This window comes from Bombus affinis, chromosome 7, assembly GCF_024516045.1.
Source record: "Bombus affinis isolate iyBomAffi1 chromosome 7, iyBomAffi1.2, whole genome shotgun sequence".
Lineage (NCBI taxonomy): Eukaryota > Metazoa > Arthropoda > Insecta > Hymenoptera > Apidae > Bombus > Bombus affinis.
The window spans coordinates 12,030,418-12,051,153 of NC_066350.1; the positions used below are offsets into that span (position 1 = coordinate 12,030,418).

At 44.1% G+C, this 20,736-nt stretch overlaps 1 protein-coding gene across 1 annotated transcript in view; it reads left to right on the top strand.

Moving 5' to 3' along the window:
* LOC126918690 (uncharacterized) overlaps positions 1 to 20,736 on the top strand; it is a 37,398-nt gene that overhangs the window by 15,871 nt on the left and 791 nt on the right. The window contains exons 2-13 of the mRNA XM_050726886.1: positions 11,422 to 11,659; positions 12,310 to 12,418; positions 12,533 to 12,557; positions 12,652 to 12,832; positions 13,023 to 13,369; positions 14,144 to 14,210; positions 14,335 to 14,643; positions 14,911 to 15,019; positions 15,353 to 15,687; positions 16,556 to 16,672; positions 17,586 to 17,672; positions 20,030 to 20,662. Coding sequence (XP_050582843.1) covers positions 11,422 to 11,659; positions 12,310 to 12,418; positions 12,533 to 12,557; positions 12,652 to 12,832; positions 13,023 to 13,369; positions 14,144 to 14,210; positions 14,335 to 14,643; positions 14,911 to 15,019; positions 15,353 to 15,687; positions 16,556 to 16,672; positions 17,586 to 17,672; positions 20,030 to 20,662 — 2,557 coding nt within the window. The remainder of the gene's footprint in view (positions 1 to 11,421; positions 11,660 to 12,309; positions 12,419 to 12,532; positions 12,558 to 12,651; positions 12,833 to 13,022; positions 13,370 to 14,143; positions 14,211 to 14,334; positions 14,644 to 14,910; positions 15,020 to 15,352; positions 15,688 to 16,555; positions 16,673 to 17,585; positions 17,673 to 20,029; positions 20,663 to 20,736) is intronic.

Consider the following 20,736-nt stretch of genomic DNA (forward strand, 5'->3'; position numbering starts at 1 on the left):
TCGTATTGACACAGGATGTTTGGAAGCGGGTTTAAGCGGGTAGCCATTCCTCAAATATTGGGCCGAGGGAAGGATTCACGGAGTTAAGGTTTCAACTCGTGGCGCCGTAGAGAGAAAGACAAAGAGGCAGAGAGATTATTCTAACTCGTACAAACGAGAGGATACTTCGCAAACGTGTGCAAACGTACGTGCATTACGTGCTAACAGATACTTCGATATTTACCCGTAGGTTGAAGCAACAACGCGAGCGCGCGCACTTGTGTCATGGGAAAGGTCATTTAAAAATGTTAGCTCTCTCGGCAGGTTAGCACAAGGCAACATTAACAGAATAGAATTGTCGTTACCTCATATAAACGAGACAGATTGGCGGTTATTTCATCGGTGAGTTAATCTCGAGGATGATAAGGCTCGATGAGACGCTTTCACGTTACCTCATCATCGAGGATGAGTAAAATCGTTCCAAATATGTAGAAAGCCGGTAGGCCGTAGGCCAAGTTGCCAGTCTCTTTCTGAAAACTCTCTCATGGATCTCTTTGTTTTCGTTTGAGGAAAAATGGGACAATATTATTGCAATTAGTTAAAGACCTTTGGTAATTAAAGAGAACGAATAGGAAAAGGAGGTCGACAGTCACACGGTCCGTCGTATCTGCCAAAGTAGATTGCAGACGTTTTCGTAGCAATCAACTCCGGTAAAGGTTGGCTCACACCTTTCCCGATACTAATTGTTTATGATCCACAAGTGTAAACAGTCGTGTTCTCCTTTATACGAGAAAGCTTGCTTCAGTCGCGTGATTTTTACGTGTCAATGACATCGTGTATTACCATTGAAAGCCAGCCGCGTCTGTAGCGTCTGATACGTTTCAACGATACCCGTTCTAATCGAGCGTCAAAGCAGAACGTTAAAGGAGAACCACGCGATCGATTAATCGGAACAAACGATCCGTCGTTTAATGAATTACAAACTCGAACACGAACCACTCTACCTTACCAAGGCGAGACGTTATGTCACGAAACGAGGTTGCTGATCTTGAGAACGGGCCAGGAGGCTTAGGCGACGCTGAATTCTCGCGATCCCGCGTTGCATATTACACCCGACGATTATAACAGACAGGAATCATTGCACGTGACGTGTGGCGTTACATAACCAGACCGGGCTATGTGTATATTAGTTGAAAATGCTTACGTGTACACATTCTAGCCCGAAGAGCTTGGATTAACGAATTGACGCCTGAAACTTTCCTTTCCTTATAAGACAAACCGGAGAAAACGGAGTCGGCGGTGCTTAAATTAAGGTCCCTTCTCGCCATTAAACGTAAAAGGAGACTCTAGTTCCCGTTTAGTTCTATAACATCCCGTGCAGGATTACTCCCAGTCGGTTATTCAATCCGTTGGCAAATATTTTCTATCTCCATATCCACGACGTTGATTTAACACTAGAATCACTAACCTGTATTGTGTTATCTAAACATATTTTACATAAACATAGTTGCGATTGAAGTCGTATGATAGGGAATATTAATTTTTGCATACGTTTAGTAATCACAAAAAAGATAAAAGATCTGAAAAATAATATTATTTCAGGGAGATAGGACGATCCTAGCGTTAAATAAGACTGAATATTGATATTGACTGAACGTGTCACCTCTTTTATGAACGAAGATCCATCATTTATGGATCTTACCTACAAATGTCGCTCTGGGATCATATTAGAGCGTTGAAAATTATAGTCCATCCTGACACAGATTCCATGCATAACTGTAGTTCCAAACAATTAATTTCTGGTGGCCACTTCTCCGGCCGCAGCGAATGCATCGTGCGCATCGAAGCAGCACGAATAATATATCCAACAAAATAAAAGAACCCCGGTTAGACCGGAATTCGCCGATACAAATATAGATATAACAAGACTCGGCTATAACAACGAATTAAAACGATGTTTTCGATGCTTGTTAAAATCGGGCAAAACCCGATAGGTTTAGACTTTCACCAGGGAAAAAAACTCGTCGTGGTTCGGTGAAAATACCGATAGAAACAATCGTCTGATAGCAAAACGAGAAACAAACACGGATAACGATAGAAAGCGTTATGGCGGGGAGTGGATATGCGGTTTTGCGGAAAACCTTGCGAGCTAGTCCGCGGAATAAATCGGCTGTAATTTTGTGACCTGTCGGTGAAACTCTGTGCACGAATCTTTGTGTCCGTCACGGACAATTCAATGAAATCACTCTGATAGCCGGAAAACGGTCCAACTACGTTTATTTCACCTTCGTTCGTCCAGTAATTTGCCAATCTGTGATGGGACGCGACGTTTCCAATGGTTCGCGTCGATTTAGAAAGCGCCGTAAACTCGATGGTCGACTGCGAGCAAAATGACTGCAATTAACGCGACTGGGCTTCGCATCGATCGTGCCACGTATATCTCCAGCGCTTAAAATCCAACGAAACCAATTGAAGGACAGAAATTTTTTGTTTGTTCGTCTAATTTATCGGAATTGCTCGAACGAGAAACATCGATAGAAAATCATTCGATTTCCAATGGATACGTTTAATGCTCGTCGAATGATAAACGATATTATCATCCTTAAGTTGGAAAGTCGAATGTGTATGTTCCACCTGTACTCTGTCGTCTCGGATTATCGCGCAGTATATGCTTTAAGAAAGCGTAGGTAGGCCGTATTTAAAGGAAAGTGACCATGTGCTTGACGGTAATACAAATTACGATCGAGATTGTATTCTAATAAATCGAAGATTTCTACGAGTCGTCACGATCATCGATTAAATGATCATCGATGTTGATCGATGCCGGAGAAAGTTGTTCGTGGAACAAAATCAAAGTTAATCGACAGCTTGGATTGATTCGATAAAGATAATGGAAGTCACGGCTACGTTCTACTCCAATTAGGTGAACGGTGCAAGGTCGATAACCAGTGGCTAAACATCGAACTTTGTTGCCGCTAATGGGTGTCACTGACCCGCTGACACACTCTTCCAAGTGCACGCGCGTTTCTTGCTCGCTCGCGTGTTTCTCCGTGGATACTTTTATAGTAGACCAGCGTATGTCAACGACCGTGCGTCTGTCGATCCGTATTCCGATAGCTGTTGCTGCAAAAAGGGAAAAACTCAAAGCCAAGAAGAATCGGGTTGAAGGATTTATTGGCCCCCTGGTCCCATCGATCAGGCGAGACCGAGGTCGATTTTATCTGTCTTTATGCTCGATACGTATGAGCGTTCCTGATATAATAAAAATAAATACGTGGGTGTCCAGTTCGGCCATCCGTGATTTACGGCTTTTGACAAGGATATCTCTCTTACCGGTCATCTATCTTCCCCGGTAGTCAAAACAGAATGCACGAGGTTCTACTTTCACAGGGAACCAGGCGAGTCTCGTCGCGTAATCGCCATTCTGACACCGCGCCCGAGGATTCTTGCGTTTAATTATTCGCCGCGTAATAAAAATAAAAATTAATGAACAGATACGATCAAGGTACGTCGTAACGCGTTACTTTCCACCACGTGAAAGCGAATCTTCTGTTTCATAAGTGGAAAAAAAGCGAATGGATACCGACACGGAAGAATCAATGTTGGCGTTACAACGTGACTGATTCTATTCGTAAGAACGGATCAACCGCGGAGTACATCGCTGAAACAGGAAAGTTAACGAGAAACGCGTGGAAAAAGTGGCAATTTTTGTCGGGTCACGAGTTACATTTCAGATTCGTTTCCTAACAAGCAAAGGGAAATCGTTCGATCCTGCCCGCATTTTAATCGAAACATATACGGGTTTTCACTCGATTATTTCACGCTGCTCGAAAAAGCGCCGAGAATTTTGCAAACGTTGCCTCATCGTTGCCTTCCCTTCGCAATCCGTTCGACCTCGTACACGCTTCGAACGCGTAAATTCTTTTGCCCGATGAAAAATGTCGTTCCCGGAACGCGGAACGAGACAACAAAAGTAACTCTGTTAACGAGCCACGAGTTGCACCCTTTGAAAAGTTACTCGAACCGCGCGGATACGCTTTTCGCATAACAAGCACAAATTGCTGAACAACGAAGAAGCTCGAAGCTAACGAGGAAATATTTGCCTCGCTCCGGAATACATTTGCATTTTATGAAGTTTCGAGGAGTCGGAGAGACGAGGCGCCGTTCAGACTCGACCTGTGAAAATTATCAACCGACCTAGCCTAGGTATTCCCGTTAGACACGCAGCAAGAAATAATTTACCATTCTATCGGCATTGTGCCACATTAAACGCCATAATCGGGTGCCTAGAGACGAACTGAAAACTTTACGGCTGTCAGATGATCACCGTTACCGTTCACCGCAAACATGGCAACGAGCATTGTGTTTCTCTTCGTCCGTATCTTTCGACGTCTACTCCTTTCCCCTTGCAGCTACGAGGACGAGCACGACGACGACGACGACGACGACGACGACGATGAAAAGAAACACTTAACGAGGCCCGTAAATCGTTCGCGTTCCAAAAGAATAGCGGAAACAAAGCGCGATCCGTAACATTCCTCTTTCACTTACCGCAGAGAGAGAGTCTCCAGGTTCTTTGATCGATACGTCGCATCATTTATCATGATTGAACATTGGACGTGTTTGAAACGGTCGATCATGGCGTCGATCCTTTTTCATCTTGCATTCCTCTCTTTCTTTTTATTTAATGTGGAAGATAAACGTCGATAACAATGAATAAATCATGCTCCTCCTTATCCAGACTATGAACTCGATTAAATCGTTCGTTAAAGGTGGATGTTAAGTTTCGTTCAGACTGTGCCTGTTCTCTGCGATCGTTAAAGTCACCGATAGGAACAATGATCCAGTGAACTTTAAAGAGATCGGCCCGCCATCGTACTTTTCCGCGTAGCCGTTCTTTTCCCCGACCGGTGCGAAGGGCATATCCAATAAATGAGAATATCGGAAATATCTCAAGGCCAGTACCGGCCGTTCAATATAGAGTTAATTGCGAATAAAAGAACGCGGAGGGAACTTGATTACAGTAATTCCGTTCTTTGATCACCGATATCCGGTTTATCGACTTCGCCAACCGTCTCAGGCGCTATATAATTTTTCACTCACCTCGAGGACGATTAGCAAAAAGGACGAATAGAGAAATCGTTCTGAAGATGTTAGGACAGCTGTATAATCGAAACTCTTTGATATCGATACAACGTGGTAATGTTAACCCATTACATACTAAATACCGGGCCGTGTTTCAGCGCATCATATAGAATGCTAATTACTAGGTAATGAATTTGGAAAATCTGAAATAAAAGTAACGGATATTAATGATTTTATGTGATATCTTCTTATTGAACTGCATTACCACGACGGGTATCGACTTTTAAATAAATGATTCTGAACATAGAGGAACAAAACTACGTTTGCAACGCAGGTGCGGTACGTAATTGGTTAATACCGATCGTTTTCTCGTGAAAATCGAATAAAGTGAAAAGGCACGATTCATCGAAAAAGTCACAGAATACCTTTAGCGTTATGTGAGGGAAAAACGATTAATCGTCTGGCTATATCCAAGGCGTAGTATACTAGAATCAAAGCTGAGAATAGCGCGAGTAGATCAACGACCGTGAACGGGAGGATAGATCGATCAAAGGCGCGGATTCTCGAGATCGAATGGAACGAGATCGGTGGCGCGTGAAGGGAAGAAACATGAAACACGCCCGATTCCGAAGCGTTGCCCTTTTCCTCTCTCCGTTGGTCTATCTGTGCTCGTTGCACACGATCTCGATTCGTGTTCCTCGAGGCTCTCTGGCTCGAGCGTAGTTAAAGCGGCAATTCGGCCGTAACGAAAATGAATTTTACTCTGCTCGAAATTGTGACGCGACGCGTGATCCACGATAACAGAGCCAGTTGTGCTTGAGACAGCATAAACGAGCGCAATTTCGCGTCGTGTACACTTAACGATATCAATTACGTCGTTCCCTGGACGACGCACGGATGTCGACGACGTGCGATCAACGAATACAATGCGATAACTTTGAAATTTGTTGTTCACAGTTCCTTCGCGATTTATTACGGCGATTCTCGTGGTTTCTTAGTAAAGCGAATCTTTATAGATCGCAAGAAACGAACGTCTTTTTTATGGCCAAGATAAAAGGTAAATACGTTTTAAATATACATACAGGGAGCTTGTTGCTCGAGCGCGTACATCAGGCGTAGCAATGCGGTAAAATAGGATGGATAATTTATTCCCTCGATTAATTTTGCTTTAACATGATGTTCGTCTGCTACTCTTTTCTCGAACGCGCTCCACACCGTGACGAAACAGGAACCAGAAAAACCTGTAATCGCGACTTTTCTGAAATACAAGTCCGCCTGATCTTGCCATTAATCGCGGTATACGCCGTTCATTACACGGCTGCGTGTATTCCTACATGAACGGGCTACGAACGTATTCACCAAGAGCGAGCTCGAAGGAAAATTCTCGTAATCGAGGTAGCCCATTGCGCTACGCGAAACGTCAATTAGGAAACCAGTTGGTTTCCTCGTTATTACCGGGAATCGGTTAATCGTTATTATTCCGTCCCTCCAGCAACGTTTATCTCGTTCTTTACGTAATAGGCCACTTCATTCACAAAACCGTTCCGCGAGTCAACGAAAGATTCGTTTGAAAACACCGATATCGGCTTTCATTGTCAGTTTACGAGCAATTCCACGTTACACAGAACTTTTGTACGACGACTCTACGATACTTTCGATACTTACTACGATTCGACGTGCTACGATTCAGCTTCGTAGAAGCAACTGTTACAACTGTTTCTTTTCGTTGCCAATGGAAAATTCGCAGTATCGAAAGAATTTACCGTTCCCTCCGGGTCGTAAATATTAATCGTATTACCCTCGTAGCTTGGTCGGATTAAAATAAATATTTCAACCTGACCGGAACGTTTCTGCGGCTCGATGTTTATGATCGACCTGCGACTCGGAGGCACAGTTTTTCACGATCTCCTTGAAACCCAGATAAAATGGAAAGTATCGTGTGGCTGTGGACGCTCGGTCGTGACCCAACGTCTTCTACGAGCGATCTAACAGGAGGCGAGGAACGAGACACGAGAGGACAAGAATACTCGTCAGGGCGTGTCTTTTCCGTGTTCTCTGCAACTTCCATCGACTTTCTCTACATTGTTTGCGCGCTGGACGTTCCGGGCATCCCTTCGAACCGCGTGCACAGACCAACACGAAAGCACGAGCTCGCGCAATTATGCGAGAAACTCGTGTCACGAATCGGAAGAAAAAAGACGAGTGAAAATGTACTGAACGCGAGTCAATAATTGCGCGCATCGTCCGATCGATCGCGCGCGCCACGTTCTCACCGGAGGTACACAATAAAGAGAACAATAAAGTCGGCTCGGGCTTGGGAAGGGCACCACGAACATACTCGTGTCTTTCCTCTTCTTTTCATTTCTTCTCTTCTTTTTTCCTTTCGAACCTCGCGCGCATATCGCCGTAGCTTTCTCCGCGTCGAACGATGAACTTAACCCAGAATCGATGGACCCTTCGCGCGTTTCATAATTATCATAAAGCGTGAATAGAATCCCGAGCCGATAATTCGAGGGTCCTGTTATCTCGCTACGTGCACACATGCACGAACGATCGGTATTCAAGCGCGCGTCTGTCGAGCATTGTAATGGTACCGATGATACAGCTGCTCGATATGAGTGACTCGTTGAATCATAATCCGGAAAATCGGACTTTTTATAACGATAACTTACGTCAAGCGAATCGCGAAGATTTCTCGAATATCGAAACTTCGTACGAGGTTGCCACACGAGGTTGTTAGCGTAACACCGTGGCTTATTAAGAAACGAAATAATTTCGTGGAAAGGCGTAACGTTAATTATTATTGTACAACGTTCTCTGCTTTCCCTCCAAAAACAGTCAAACGCGTTAACCAACCTGAGGAACTTCTTCCTCGTTTTTCGTCCTTTCGTTACTCGTTACCTCGTCGCGAAGGGAACTGATTAGCATAAAATATGAACCGAATGCGGGATTCGATGCGAAGTAAACGCGCGGTAATGGCCATGCGCGAGAGCTCTCTTTGACGAGCTGCTACTCTCAGACAGTAGCAGCTACCAGTATTAGCGTTGGAAGGTGTGGAGGAAAGTTCGTGACAGTCGTAACACTTTCGTGGCTGGATCGTTAAGTAGCGATATCGACGACAATAACGGTATGCCTGAGTATATCGATGGCCTGGCCTCTTGTCGCGGGAACCTCCTTGAGAATCTACGCGCGTCCATTGTCCTCGAGATTACATAAGAGATTACGTTCCTCGCGGTCTTGAAACTTTTCAACGACCTCTACTCGGTTTCTAGATCGCTCGCGGGATGCTCGTTATCGCGTCATCGACGCGTCTTATCGATATCGGACCATGAAAGGATTAATGAAACCATTGTTAACAATGTACTAACTCCGTAGATAGAATCTCGACAGCTTTGAGCTTTTCTTTTCCCTATCATCTCACCTTCTCTACTCCACGTTGCATTTCCATGAATATAAATCACTGGTTACGGTTATCGGAGCAGCACTTTTTGTGTCCGCCCGATCCTTTTCAGGTCGGCTTAACATTTGTGCCGTCTTGGCCGGACGATAGAAATACGGAGCAGTCGAACAAAAGCAGCAAGGGTTGAAGGGATCGTCAGGTGAACGCATTTTGGAGAGATGCTCAGAAACGAGGGCATAGAGGCGCGTTTACCGAGCTGTCGAGAAGTGGAGGCAAGCATCGGAGGGAGTTGTTGAAAACCTACGGCAGCGTGACTGTTTTCCGACGCGTTTGAAAGAGCGGGTGTTTAATAAAAGCAGCTACGACTTCCTTAAGGACGTCGCGAGGAACGCGTTAAAAATGCGTTAACAGCTTGTAACGAGTACCTACCTTTCGTGTCAGTGATCCCACCGGTCGAGAAATCTCGTGGATCTTAGTAGGTGTCGTCGACAGGTATTTCACCTTGCCGCCCCAGGGGGTAGAGCTCCTCTTCTTTGTAGTACTTTTCCCTTATCTAGCGGATCGCCGATCAGATCGGAGACTGGTCTTTCAAGATCGAACTCGACACGATATCACGCCGAGTCTCCAACGTCTCGTTGCTTCGGCACATATATGCACGTCCCTTATTACCGTCCAATAAGGAAATTTGTAATTTTCCGATAATTGCGAACGCAAGGTGCACCCATTGCCGAGGCAAAATGGTAATCACGTCGTAAATAGTCGCATGTAAATTGACTCGGATAGAAAGCCTTCGTCGGTTTGCGTTTTGTGTAGAGCGTAGTCTGCCCGAAATGATATCCTCTAAAAAGAGGAAGGCAAAAGCCCTGCAGGTTCGTAGGAAAGTGCAGACGATGGAATTCTCTTTCGCCTTCGGTAACGTTCAGGAAGAGCAAAAAGAAAGGGAGCAAGAACAAGTACAAGGTGGAATAAAGATAGAAAAGAAAGAAGACGAGCTCTCCAGCTAGTCGGAGTAGTTTTAAACTAGTGTCTCGTTCTTTCTAATGACTGTCATTTACCTGGTGTCATTCTCGTGTTCCGCTGCATCCGACAACCTACGACGTCCCTTCATACTGCACGTAATCTTTTCAATGTCCGAGACAAGACGGATTCCCGGCGTCATTAGGGAGCATAAAGTGTCTTTCTTTCCTTGTTTCATCCGCCTGCCCCACCCTGCGTCTCCTTTCTATCTTTCGTCTTTTTCGTCGTCTGCGGTGGAATTTGCTTCGACTCCTCCGCTTCGTCGTTCCTTCCTCGACGATTGCGCAGGCCAATAGTGCGCCAGGTGTGGTCATTAATTTCACAGGAGACTGTGGAAAAAGACCGCGAGATCCGAACAAAGATTGTTTCGAGTCGGACTGCGCGGCTCTCCGACCGCCGACTGAAACGAGCATTTTTGCAGGACAATTATTCGCGAAGGTGAGCCGCGTCGTTGACACAGAATTGCTGTAATTCCTCTTTCCAGACCGTGCACAAATTTTCCGGCCGTTTTGCCGTCCATCCCCAAGGAAAACGTTCGTCCGCGATTTTAATTCTTCTTCTTGCGAATCTTGCTAAATGTTACGAAATATTTCATATTTTCGTAACGCATACGGTAACCCAAATGCAGCTTCTAAAACCGCATATTATACAATTACACGTATTTGTGAAAAATACAATTCCTCTATATCGAACCGCTGTGAATATAGAACGGTTTTCAAATTTTTATTTCGAGCGATAAGCACGAACTAAACAAAGACTTAGTTTCATATTCAAATTTTAAAGTCAAACTTATCCGTCACATTCTAAGATTCTTCTCGAATAATCGCGAATTTCCCGGAGATATATAGGAACGTACAAACACGTAGGATATTCTATTACCGGTGGTAATTACCTGGGTAGCAGTAAAATCCAGAGGAGACGGAAATCAATGGAAAGCGTTTAAACCACTGCCATCCTCGCCATCCCCGTAAGCTATCCCAGACGCGCGACGCGACTACCACAGATATGCAACCAATACCCGGTATATTATATTCGATGGTGTACATGTCTATTCCGTGGACACCAAACATATCCAACGATTTCTTTTTGGATTTTTTTACGGTATACAGAGGCGCGCCAGTAGATCGACAATAACGAAATGCATAAATTATTTTACTTCGTGAAATAAATACAGGAAAATATCCTTAACGGATGGCTAGAGTAAAACGACGCCCTTTATACATATTATTCAGTCTCAATGACTAACTGTTCCTTCTGTCACACCACTCCCATTGTATCCTCGGGCCAAGAAACGTTTCTGTCCGTGATGTGTCGCGTTTCGTGACTGCGAACGTATATGCAAATTTTTACGAATACAATCAAAGAATCGGTACAAGAGGAAGAATCTGAAAGCAAGTATTATACCAAATACACGCTACCTATATTTTTCCATTTTTAGTGCGCGCTCTATCACGTTTTTGTATCTTTAAATTTTACATCCGCGCTATACTTGTGACTTATCGACATATCTCAACGTCGCTAAACACGACTAAGATTTTTTGGTGAGTTGCGAATAGTCGCCGGTTATTAGCGAGAGGGACTCGTGTGATTTCGCCGAGCGTGGAACGCATAGGAATAATACCGAGAAAGTAATGTTGCTCGCTTTACGTAACGAAAAAGACGAGACTCGTTAACGCGGTTAAATCCAGGATAAAATTATATCGCGGGTAAAGCGTACTCGTGAATTCATTCGGCTAAATGAAACGCGCTCCACTTTCCGTCCGAGCTGCTGATACGATTCACCGAACAATACGTGTAATGACGGTGGCTCGTAATTCGATTCGTGCCACCGAATCCACTTTCTTTTTCCAGCATTTTGTACTTCGTTAATTATCGTGCAATTAAATCCAATGCCAAATAACATCGATCAGACGAGATTGAGTTTTAATTGGTTTTCGCAGGTCGGGTGGTGCATCCGGCACAGGTAGTGCTGGGATGGTACCATCGACCGGTGGAGGTCCTGGAAATCCAACAGGAGGCGGCAGGATGGCCGTCATCGGTGTGACTAGGAATGTCAGGCTGAGACGGCGTGGAGCATCTGGATTTGGCTTCTCCCTCCGTGGTGGCAGAGAGTACGCAGCCGGATTTTACGTGAGCGACGTGCAACCTGGCAGCGAAGCTCACAGAAATGGATTAAGGGTAATGAAGTCACAAATTGTAGTTACACTTCTGTAATTGCTATCGGTACACTGAAGATGTTTGTGTATATTCAAATTTTTATCCACGTAATTGAAAGAACGGAACCAAGGCGGAGATTTATTTCATCCATTAAACATTACAATGATTACTATATCTTGAATGATTTACGTATTTCTGCATATTATGTGCATGTGCATTTACGGTGTTTCACAAATGCACAAACATCCACATGCACCGGTCAAAAATTTGGGATCTGTTTCCTGGTTGTACTTACATTTTGTCCCTCGCTAATTTCATTAATAGTTTAAGTTTAAGTTTAATAATTTTTAACTGTTTAATTCGATATCGATAGTCGTAAATTTCCTTTACAACGACAGATTCTTTATCGAAGGTTACTCCGAGATAAACTAGTTCTGAAAGAAACTGATTTTTGCTCAAGTTCTTAGACGCGACGAACTCTTTTCTGTTTTCTTCTTAATTCTCCGGGGGAATCACGTAGCGATTTCAAACTTTTGCCTGGTGGTATAGCTATTCGTATAACATTGGTCAAAAGATACGAATCGATTCCGTAATTACGAAACTACGGTTTCTGCTCTATTTCGTTAACCGTGTATTCTACTTTTCGTTTCACTTTGTTTTTTTACTTTCAGGTCGGTGATCAGATCATAAGGGTGAACGGGTATCCGGTCGAGGACGCAGTCCATCAGGAAGTGGCACTTCTGGCAAAAAACCAACAAGTGCTCGTTCTCAAGATTCGAAGTAATTACTCGCATTCTTTTCCTCTTTTTTCCTTTTTTTTTTTTTTTTGAATTCTCTCAACTCCAGAATACACGCGAACAACTTATACTGATTGCTCGTGTTTTATTGTTTCAGGCGTGGGAATGATACCTGTGAAAGAGTAAGTACCGATCGCTCATTAAAAATTCTGCAAGGCTCTCGCGTTAGTCCACGGACTGTTTCCTCGTTATAAAAGTACTTTATGATTCGCAAAGCAACCCGAACGATCCGGTCACCTGGCACATGGTGCAGCAGCAACAGCAGCAGCTACAGTACAACGAAACTGGTTTGGGTGCCGTTCCGAGCACCGAAGTCAGGATTCGAATTCTCGTCGGCGAGAAGGGTCGCCTCGGGTGTGGTGTTTGCAGAGGCATCGTGCCAGGCCTCACAGTTCAGGTTAATTATACATAGTTTCTCGCTGACATTTGATAGTAATTTCCTAACTCTCCAGTGTTTAATTTCAATTACTTTCAATTTCGACTTAAACGGCGATAGTAAAATTGATCTTGTTCGGTCAAATTACCGTGGATACGGAATAGCACGATATAACGGAGAATCGAGAATTAATTAAATAAAATTCATTTAGGGCACCAGAGACGATGGACCAGCTAGAGCAGCGGGCTTGAAAGCCGGCGACATTATAATTTGGTGCAACGGCCAGCGTCTCACTGATCTTCCGTTCGAAAGAGCCATCGAGGTAATGAGAAGCTCCGCCGTTCTCGACCTCATAGTGCAACGACCCACGCCGAATCACCTTTACGACTGCCCTGAACCATTATGGACCCGTGGCTCGAGCGGTTACGATTCTGAAACGTCGAGTATGGCTGCAGCCAGCCCACAGCCGCAGAATCCTTCTTACTCGCCGCAACATCATCACGACCCTAGAATGCATCATCGATACCCTCGCGATGACGTTTGCAACCGAAATGGAAGGTTAGTAAGACGAAGAGCAAATGGTACTTATGAAAAACTCGAACACTCGAAATATACGAAATATGTAAAGTAAAGCGATACTCTCGTTAACATTTAGAAAGCGAAAGAAATCTCTATGTAGATTTTGTTCCTGTAATGCAAACATCTATGGTCTACTTATGTCATTTTATTTCTCTAAAGTTAGGTAATTGATTGCGTAGATTACAAAACCAAAACAAATAGGCAGAGTAATATATACAGAATCAGAAATTTGTTTCACTTTCCCGTCTAATCAAGATAAATGCCTTGCAATGGTAAAGAAGTGTCTGTAATTAGTTACGTGCATAACTCTGATGTAACGTTTAAACGACCATATTGTAACACGATTATTATGCCATAGCCTGAACCGTTGTACGTAATTACAATTAACAAGGACCAGTTAAACTGTTCTTTGCCATAGAATCGAGCTAGATGCAGTAGCTCGCGCGGTTTATGGCATTGGATAGGTATTTCTCTCTTTCTCTCTCTCTCTCTCTCTCTCGTTACCGACCGTTATCATGTGGCATCGACGAATTTGCACCAAGGAGAAAGTCGGTCTATTAATAGGACAATCGGTGATAACGATCGTAGCACCGGGGAACAGGACGAATTCCTGACCGCCTCATAAACGTTCATCCTGTTCTTAACCCTCGTTCCTTTACGTCTTGCTTCCTCACGATGTTGTATAATTGGAATTAGAAAGTAGTACCGTTTGATATAAAAATTATTGGTAACACGTGACCCTGAATATTGCAGGATCTGTTGCCCGCTTGCCCTGTCCACCAGCAGCTGCAGCTCCGCGGAATGGGCTCACGTGGATCAGGTACGAATTCTTATTCAAAAAATGGATGGTAATTTTTATAAAAAATTGAAAAATGCTGAAGAGTGATAGTCGTTCGATCGAAAAATAGAGAGACGCTAAGCGATGATAATTGATCGATTCGCAGGCTCAGGAATGGTCTCGAAGACCAAATAACACCACGGTGATCCGTATTAATCAGAGCCAGAACCAAAACCACAGGTTCGTAGGTGCACCAGGTCGTCCGAACTCGCGTGGTAATTACGAAGATGATATCGATAACGAGCCTCTGTACGATCCTGTGGCGCCAAGAATCGATTACGAAGTCCACGATTTCGACGCTAATCCGAGAGACGAAGCGAATCGTCGTTTGGCTTATCGAAGGGACAATATGCGGCAACAGGACGTCATTTACGATGGTCCAGCCGATGATATGCCTCCCTATCATGGATCCAAAGTGAGTTACTCTTGTGTTAATAGGTATTGTTCTTCTAATATTTAGCGCTCGCTGTTTGATAATTAACGAGTATTCGATCAGCGCTTTCTACCTCCGAGTCTTCTCATAATCATCGCGATTATCTTGATCGAATTAACGTAATGATCAGTGTACAGCAGCCTAGAGCCATCGACGCGGCTTAATTAAAAAGAGAAACGATCGTGGAGGTACGGTGATTGTACGTTCGAACGTTGGACTGAGAGGCCTCTTGTTAAACTTTTGTCACAGGAAAATGGCACACAGGACGGAGATAGGAAAACGATAACGACCGTGGAGATCCACCAAACTGTATGCCCACCAGCGCCGCCGCCACCTCTTCCTTATAAATGGTCCGGAGGTGCGTTAAAATAATTCGAGAAAATACACGTAAGATCTATCGATACGGCACGTATGGTAAATCGTCATTTTTCTATCGTTAGAAAACGTTACGTACTCTTAAAACGTTAAAAGTATTTTTCCTGCTTGAAACAATGGCGAGATTATGACATGAAAAAGTCCAGAATCGCAGTAGCGTCAAACGCTGACACTTTCTAAGTAAGAAACAACATTCTAAATTATTAAGATCCTTTCGTAATATCTCGCAATACTTCGGACTTTAACAACGCGTGTTAAAGTCAACTTCTAAAACGCGTATCATAAAGTAAGGTGAAATGCGTTTCTATCCTTACAGACACGAAGCCAATGAACGCGAAGGGTATGCAAATGGGTAGCACAATGTCTATGGGCAGTACAGGCTCGACGGAAACGGAGTCGAGCCTCGAGTCTTCCTGCAGCAAGGACTCCGCTTCGACTTCTTCGTCCTTATCGACGTCCTCCTGCGAGCCACCGTCGACAGTTTCGTTCGGCTCGATCACTGCCACCTCGACCGGGACCAATAAAACCAATGACACCGCGGCCACCGCGGCCACCGCAACGCCCCGCAATTGCGCCACAAGGACATCGCCGATAGCCTGCACCGATCTAAGCACTGCCATCACTCAGGAATTGCAGAGGCGGGCGCAGCAGGTAGGAGAGCCGCGACTTTTCCTCTTCGCGAAACCTATACACCGCTTGGATCGCATTACCTGCTTGTTTATGCGCATTACCGGCCGTGTTACCGGAATTTGGATTTTTATATCGACCGATTCTCCGTGGAGATTCTTTGGATTTTTCTCGTCTTCGGAGTCTTTGTGGCGAGAGTGGCGCCTATCTGGCGCGGCAATATTTTTGTCCTTTCAATTGGAATTTAGATCACCGCTCAATGCTGGTATTATTTTATAAACGTGACATTTTTTTTGCGATCGATGACTCATATTGCATACACGATCTTATCGGATCGAAGATTAAAATAATTATGTCAAATAGGTAACAATAAACAATAAAGAAGACTGATTATTTCACGATTAAAGATTTCGATATAAAGTAAGTAAATAATTCATGCTTAGTAAATAATTTACTTTTGTCATGTAGCAACGAAAATTTTAATAACCAACAAGCTATATTATATGGAAATTTATATTTGTGTCTCTATTTTAGCATGGGTAATTGTCTTTTGCGATACATCATGCGTCATCTGCAAAGATAATTGTTTTCTTCCCAATAGATAAGATTTTGGTTCTTTCAACATGTTTCCATGGTGGCGATAATAGCAACATTAGTAAGGTTTCATTCATCATAAGAGACGTTCTATTCCTTGGACAACCGAGTAACACATGTAGATTCCTTATCGTCGACAAATCGCTTATCGCTCATTCCGTCTAACTCGATCGAGACTTTCTCACAGTATGACTAATTCTGAATCGATCAAATATTGCGTCACGAAATATCGATTACCGATGGTATATTTATACGCGATCGTGATGCGTAAGCGTATTCAATGCATCGTCTCTTTCAGAGGAACATGAACAACGCCGCGAAAATGGAAGCAGGAAAGGAGAAAACTGCGGAGCCGCGGAAGCCACAAAACCCGGAAGCTCTGAGGGCGCAAGAACAGAAAGTTACGCACGATAAGGTAGTCAATATTTGTGATCTTGCACAAACTGCGATAAGACCAATGTTCTGTTAATCTTTGTTTGATTTTTCTTAAATCTACATGTCGTAGCATAATATAACGTAAACGTCGAAATTGGTTCAAGTGTACGATCCAAGACAATAGGATTCCGATGCATTCAACGATCTTTTACCGCGCGACTTTTGAACTTTAACTAGACTCCGTCGAATTGCAGGATACCAGTGCATTCATAACGTCGCTGTACTCGTAAGTTGAGCATTCGTATCGCGCGTTCACTTGCCACGTACGAGAGCCCGATTCTCGTATCACGAACACCCACACGTTCCCTCCCGTGACATCCGACACGCTTGTCAGTTAAACTTAACACGCGAAAAGTTCATTCACTCGCTACGTTGTAAAACGTTGAAATTGAAATTACGACCGGTTGATCTCTCGTTCGATGGCTGAACGATCTAATCTCGTAAAAATCTAATCGGTGTTAGATCGGCGATGAAAACGAAACGATTCCACCGAGGATTGTTTTTCTCCATGGATAAAGGAGAAACGCTCGTTAATAGATGCAGAAAAAACAAAAGGGGCGATTAATACGCCGCGCAGATACTGAAAAGCGTCTGTACGTCGATAACGAGTAGAGAGCCAGCCTAATTAAAAATTACCGCGCGATGTTGCAAACGATCGAACTTTCGTAGATGAGCGTTCGAACGACGACGATTCACAGGCGCGCAGCTCGCTCGTACGCGTTTCGCGAGTTCAGTTTGCGACCGAACGCGCATTGAGCGCGCCGTAAATTTTACCGTGTGACCTCTTTGTTCTCGATCGATTAAGTTCGGTGCTTAATCTTCGGTCAGAGAAATAATATCAATAATAAAGTAACAGTAAAGACGCGATAACACACGTATTAAATTGTTTACAGCTAATGGAGGAGTTCAAGCGTGCCCATCGAAAGATGTTCAACAGCGCTCAGCAAAAAGTTCATTTCTCCGATCAGGCGCCAGAGCAGGTAAGAAAATGATAAGCTTATCTTTGCGGTACATGAACGATCTACTTATATACTTGAATACGTGATTTTCCTTGATTTATCTAATAACCTCGTGATATTTGCGTGAACGTGACTGTTTTGTTTTTCTTATTGCGATAATTAGAATATATCTTATAGCAACATCTACTATACCTTAGTTACATACTTTTTCCAACGATTTCGTTTCTGATATTATCAATTGAATCGCAAAAGAAGATTTAAGATAATTAGGTGACCGGTGTAAAAGAAGTAAAAGTAGAAGAAAAATTGTATAGATGGAGAAATTTCTTTTTTATTAAAGTTTCTATTATAATCGTACGCGTAATGCACGCCGTTCAAGTACAACGTTTAGTACTTTCACCGTTTCCTTTCTTCGACGAGGAAGACGTTACAGCTTCTGATTACACGAAAAGACTTCGAGTCTAGAATAAAATTTCTCGGTTGCGATCGCGAACTAATCAAAGGAAGGAGGAGCAGGGAGGACGATACTCCTCGTACGTATCGCACGGAAAGATGGAAAGAGCGGAACTAAGGATATACACGTATGCGCTTAATTAAAAATCCTATTAGCCACTCTTGGAAATGAATTCGCTATGGAAACGTATGTATCTCGGCGATATACTTATAATACGCTGCTTGGCAACCGAGCGTGGAAATTAAATATTGATACAAAAAGGAGGCGGTAAAGGGGGAAGTTTGGAGAAAAATACGCGAAGCAAAGCAAATAACGTGGTTTCGGGGCATATTCTTCCAGTTCTCGAGGCGATACGCTATACCGTGCTCTCTTGCGTCGTTTTTAATTACACAACCTTCTTCCCGAAGATCTGCCAAAGTAAATAGATAACGAGTCTCAAGATTACGAAGACTTCGCAGCCAGTCATTGTCTGCACGAGTCTCGAAACACACCGAACGTGTGTGCAGCGCAATACGCTCAGCTGCACCTGAATTTATGTACAAGCTGCGTTTATTAACTGTTATACACTCGCGTATGGTTCGAACTGACGACCGGCGGCGATATAGAGACCGATCTTCCTCTCTTACAGTCACGTAAGTCTCACCGTTCTGTTCTCAGTCCGGCTGAATCTGCCGCGCGATACGAACACTGGATCCGTACTAGTCGTTTCGCGGCCGGGCAATACTAAATCACGCCCTTAATTGAATCGCGGTTAGCTAATTAAGCCTGACAACTGATTACGATACGATAGAAGTGTTCGTGCGGGGGAAGCAGCTAGTGCTTTCTAAATCGGCTCTGTTCGCTGTAACGATTCCGCTAATTAACCATCTACTAATCGACCGATCATCGATTGTCCTCTACAACAATTTCGCCGTAGAAAGACTCGAGTGAATTATTTCTACCTCGCGACGTTCGGCGCTTCCTAGAAACGCGTGAATTATCGTAGAATCGATGACTCATTACATAATCGACTTATCGGCGGGTAATCGGTGCTGTTAAACGGACGTTCGACGGTAGCGGAACAGTCGATCGTTGGTGGCCGGCTCGTTCGAACACAAGTGGACGCGATCGTCTGTCGCAAGGATTTTTCCTTATGTTGGTCGACGTTGCACGTTGATTTCCTTCGAATTGCAACGTGTAAAATAATAGAGCTTACATAAGAGCGCGAGTTACGCTCGTGACTGTTTTCAACCGACTCGAATCGTGGCGTGCGATTGGTTTCAAGGTGGCCACTGCGGAACACCGCGAAATGCGGTTCGCTTGTGATTAACGAAAAAGCGGTGCCGCACTTGGCGTTCGCCGCAGTTGGTAATTCGCGTAGACGCGCGTAATTGGCGAAAAGTACCGACGACGACGACGACAACGAAGATTAGTTCTCGTCGCGACCTCGAGTTCCACGACCGTGTGCGAGTGCTCTCCGAAAGGCTGTTCGTTAACGAGTCGGAAGTGATTTACAAAAAGACGGTTGAAATTGAACCGTTATGCGCCGCTGCCGCGGCTGTTGCTACTAGCGAAGGAAAGTTAATCGAAGGAAAAATGCTAGGCTTTTGAAATCGAAGACATGAACGGTTTGCTGAGCAACGGTGAACGGAGGAGTCGCGTGTTGGTTACTATTACGCCTTACAATGTTAGTTATCGAATTTATCTGACCGATTAGCATTGAATCTACATTTTTGAACGAAGAATAGTCTAGAATACCTAAAGTGGAAAAAATGAAATATATACGTTCATAATCTTAACTATATTTCGAAACAACCTTCGGTAGACTGAATAGATTAAAACATAGTATCTATAAAATTAAATATGTATCGTTCGACTTCTTTTTCTGCTGTATAAATTGCTAAATTTATCATTGCTTATCTTAATCTCATTAAACTGTCACCAGGAACAAGAAAAAAGGGTATTGAACACGTCGACAGTGCCGACAAACAATATACCGCCGGCACCTCCAGCACCTCCAGCACCTCCGGCACCTCCAGCACCTCCGGCGCCTGTAGCGCCTGTAGCGCCTCCAGCACCACCGGCTCCACCCCCGCTTCCGCTTCTTTCGAAGACCAAAAGCGCCGAGGATTCCGTGGAGATGCAAAGCATAGAGTCGTTTAAATTGAAAGAGGCTCCAAACCCAGTGATTCCAAAGCCACCACCAACTTACTTCCCCATACAAAATAATTCTACGGTCACGTCGAACGGAAGTCCTCGACACGGTACCGGAAACAAGCCACAAGTGAATGGAAAGGAGACGTCGCCGAGTCCCGTGCCGGAAATGACAAAAGCAGCCGTGTCTCCGGCAGCTGCGAACGCACCGAACTTGAAGCCAGCCCCTGGAAAAGTCGCCATTAGGATAGGCGCCTACGAAGGGGAAGCTAAACAACCGTCTAAGCTCGACTTCCTGTCGCAGCAGTCTCGATCAGATAGAAACGGCACGGATGAATTGGCGAATGGGCCAGTGGTGTCGAGATTGCAGAACGAATTGGCTGCAACGTTACAAAGATCGAACTTAAGAAGAAAGACTGACGGGGTGAGTGGAATTTTTGTTGTATGAATTTCGAAAGGTAAACGAAGGTCGAAACGTGTGTAATGTCATTATGTCGT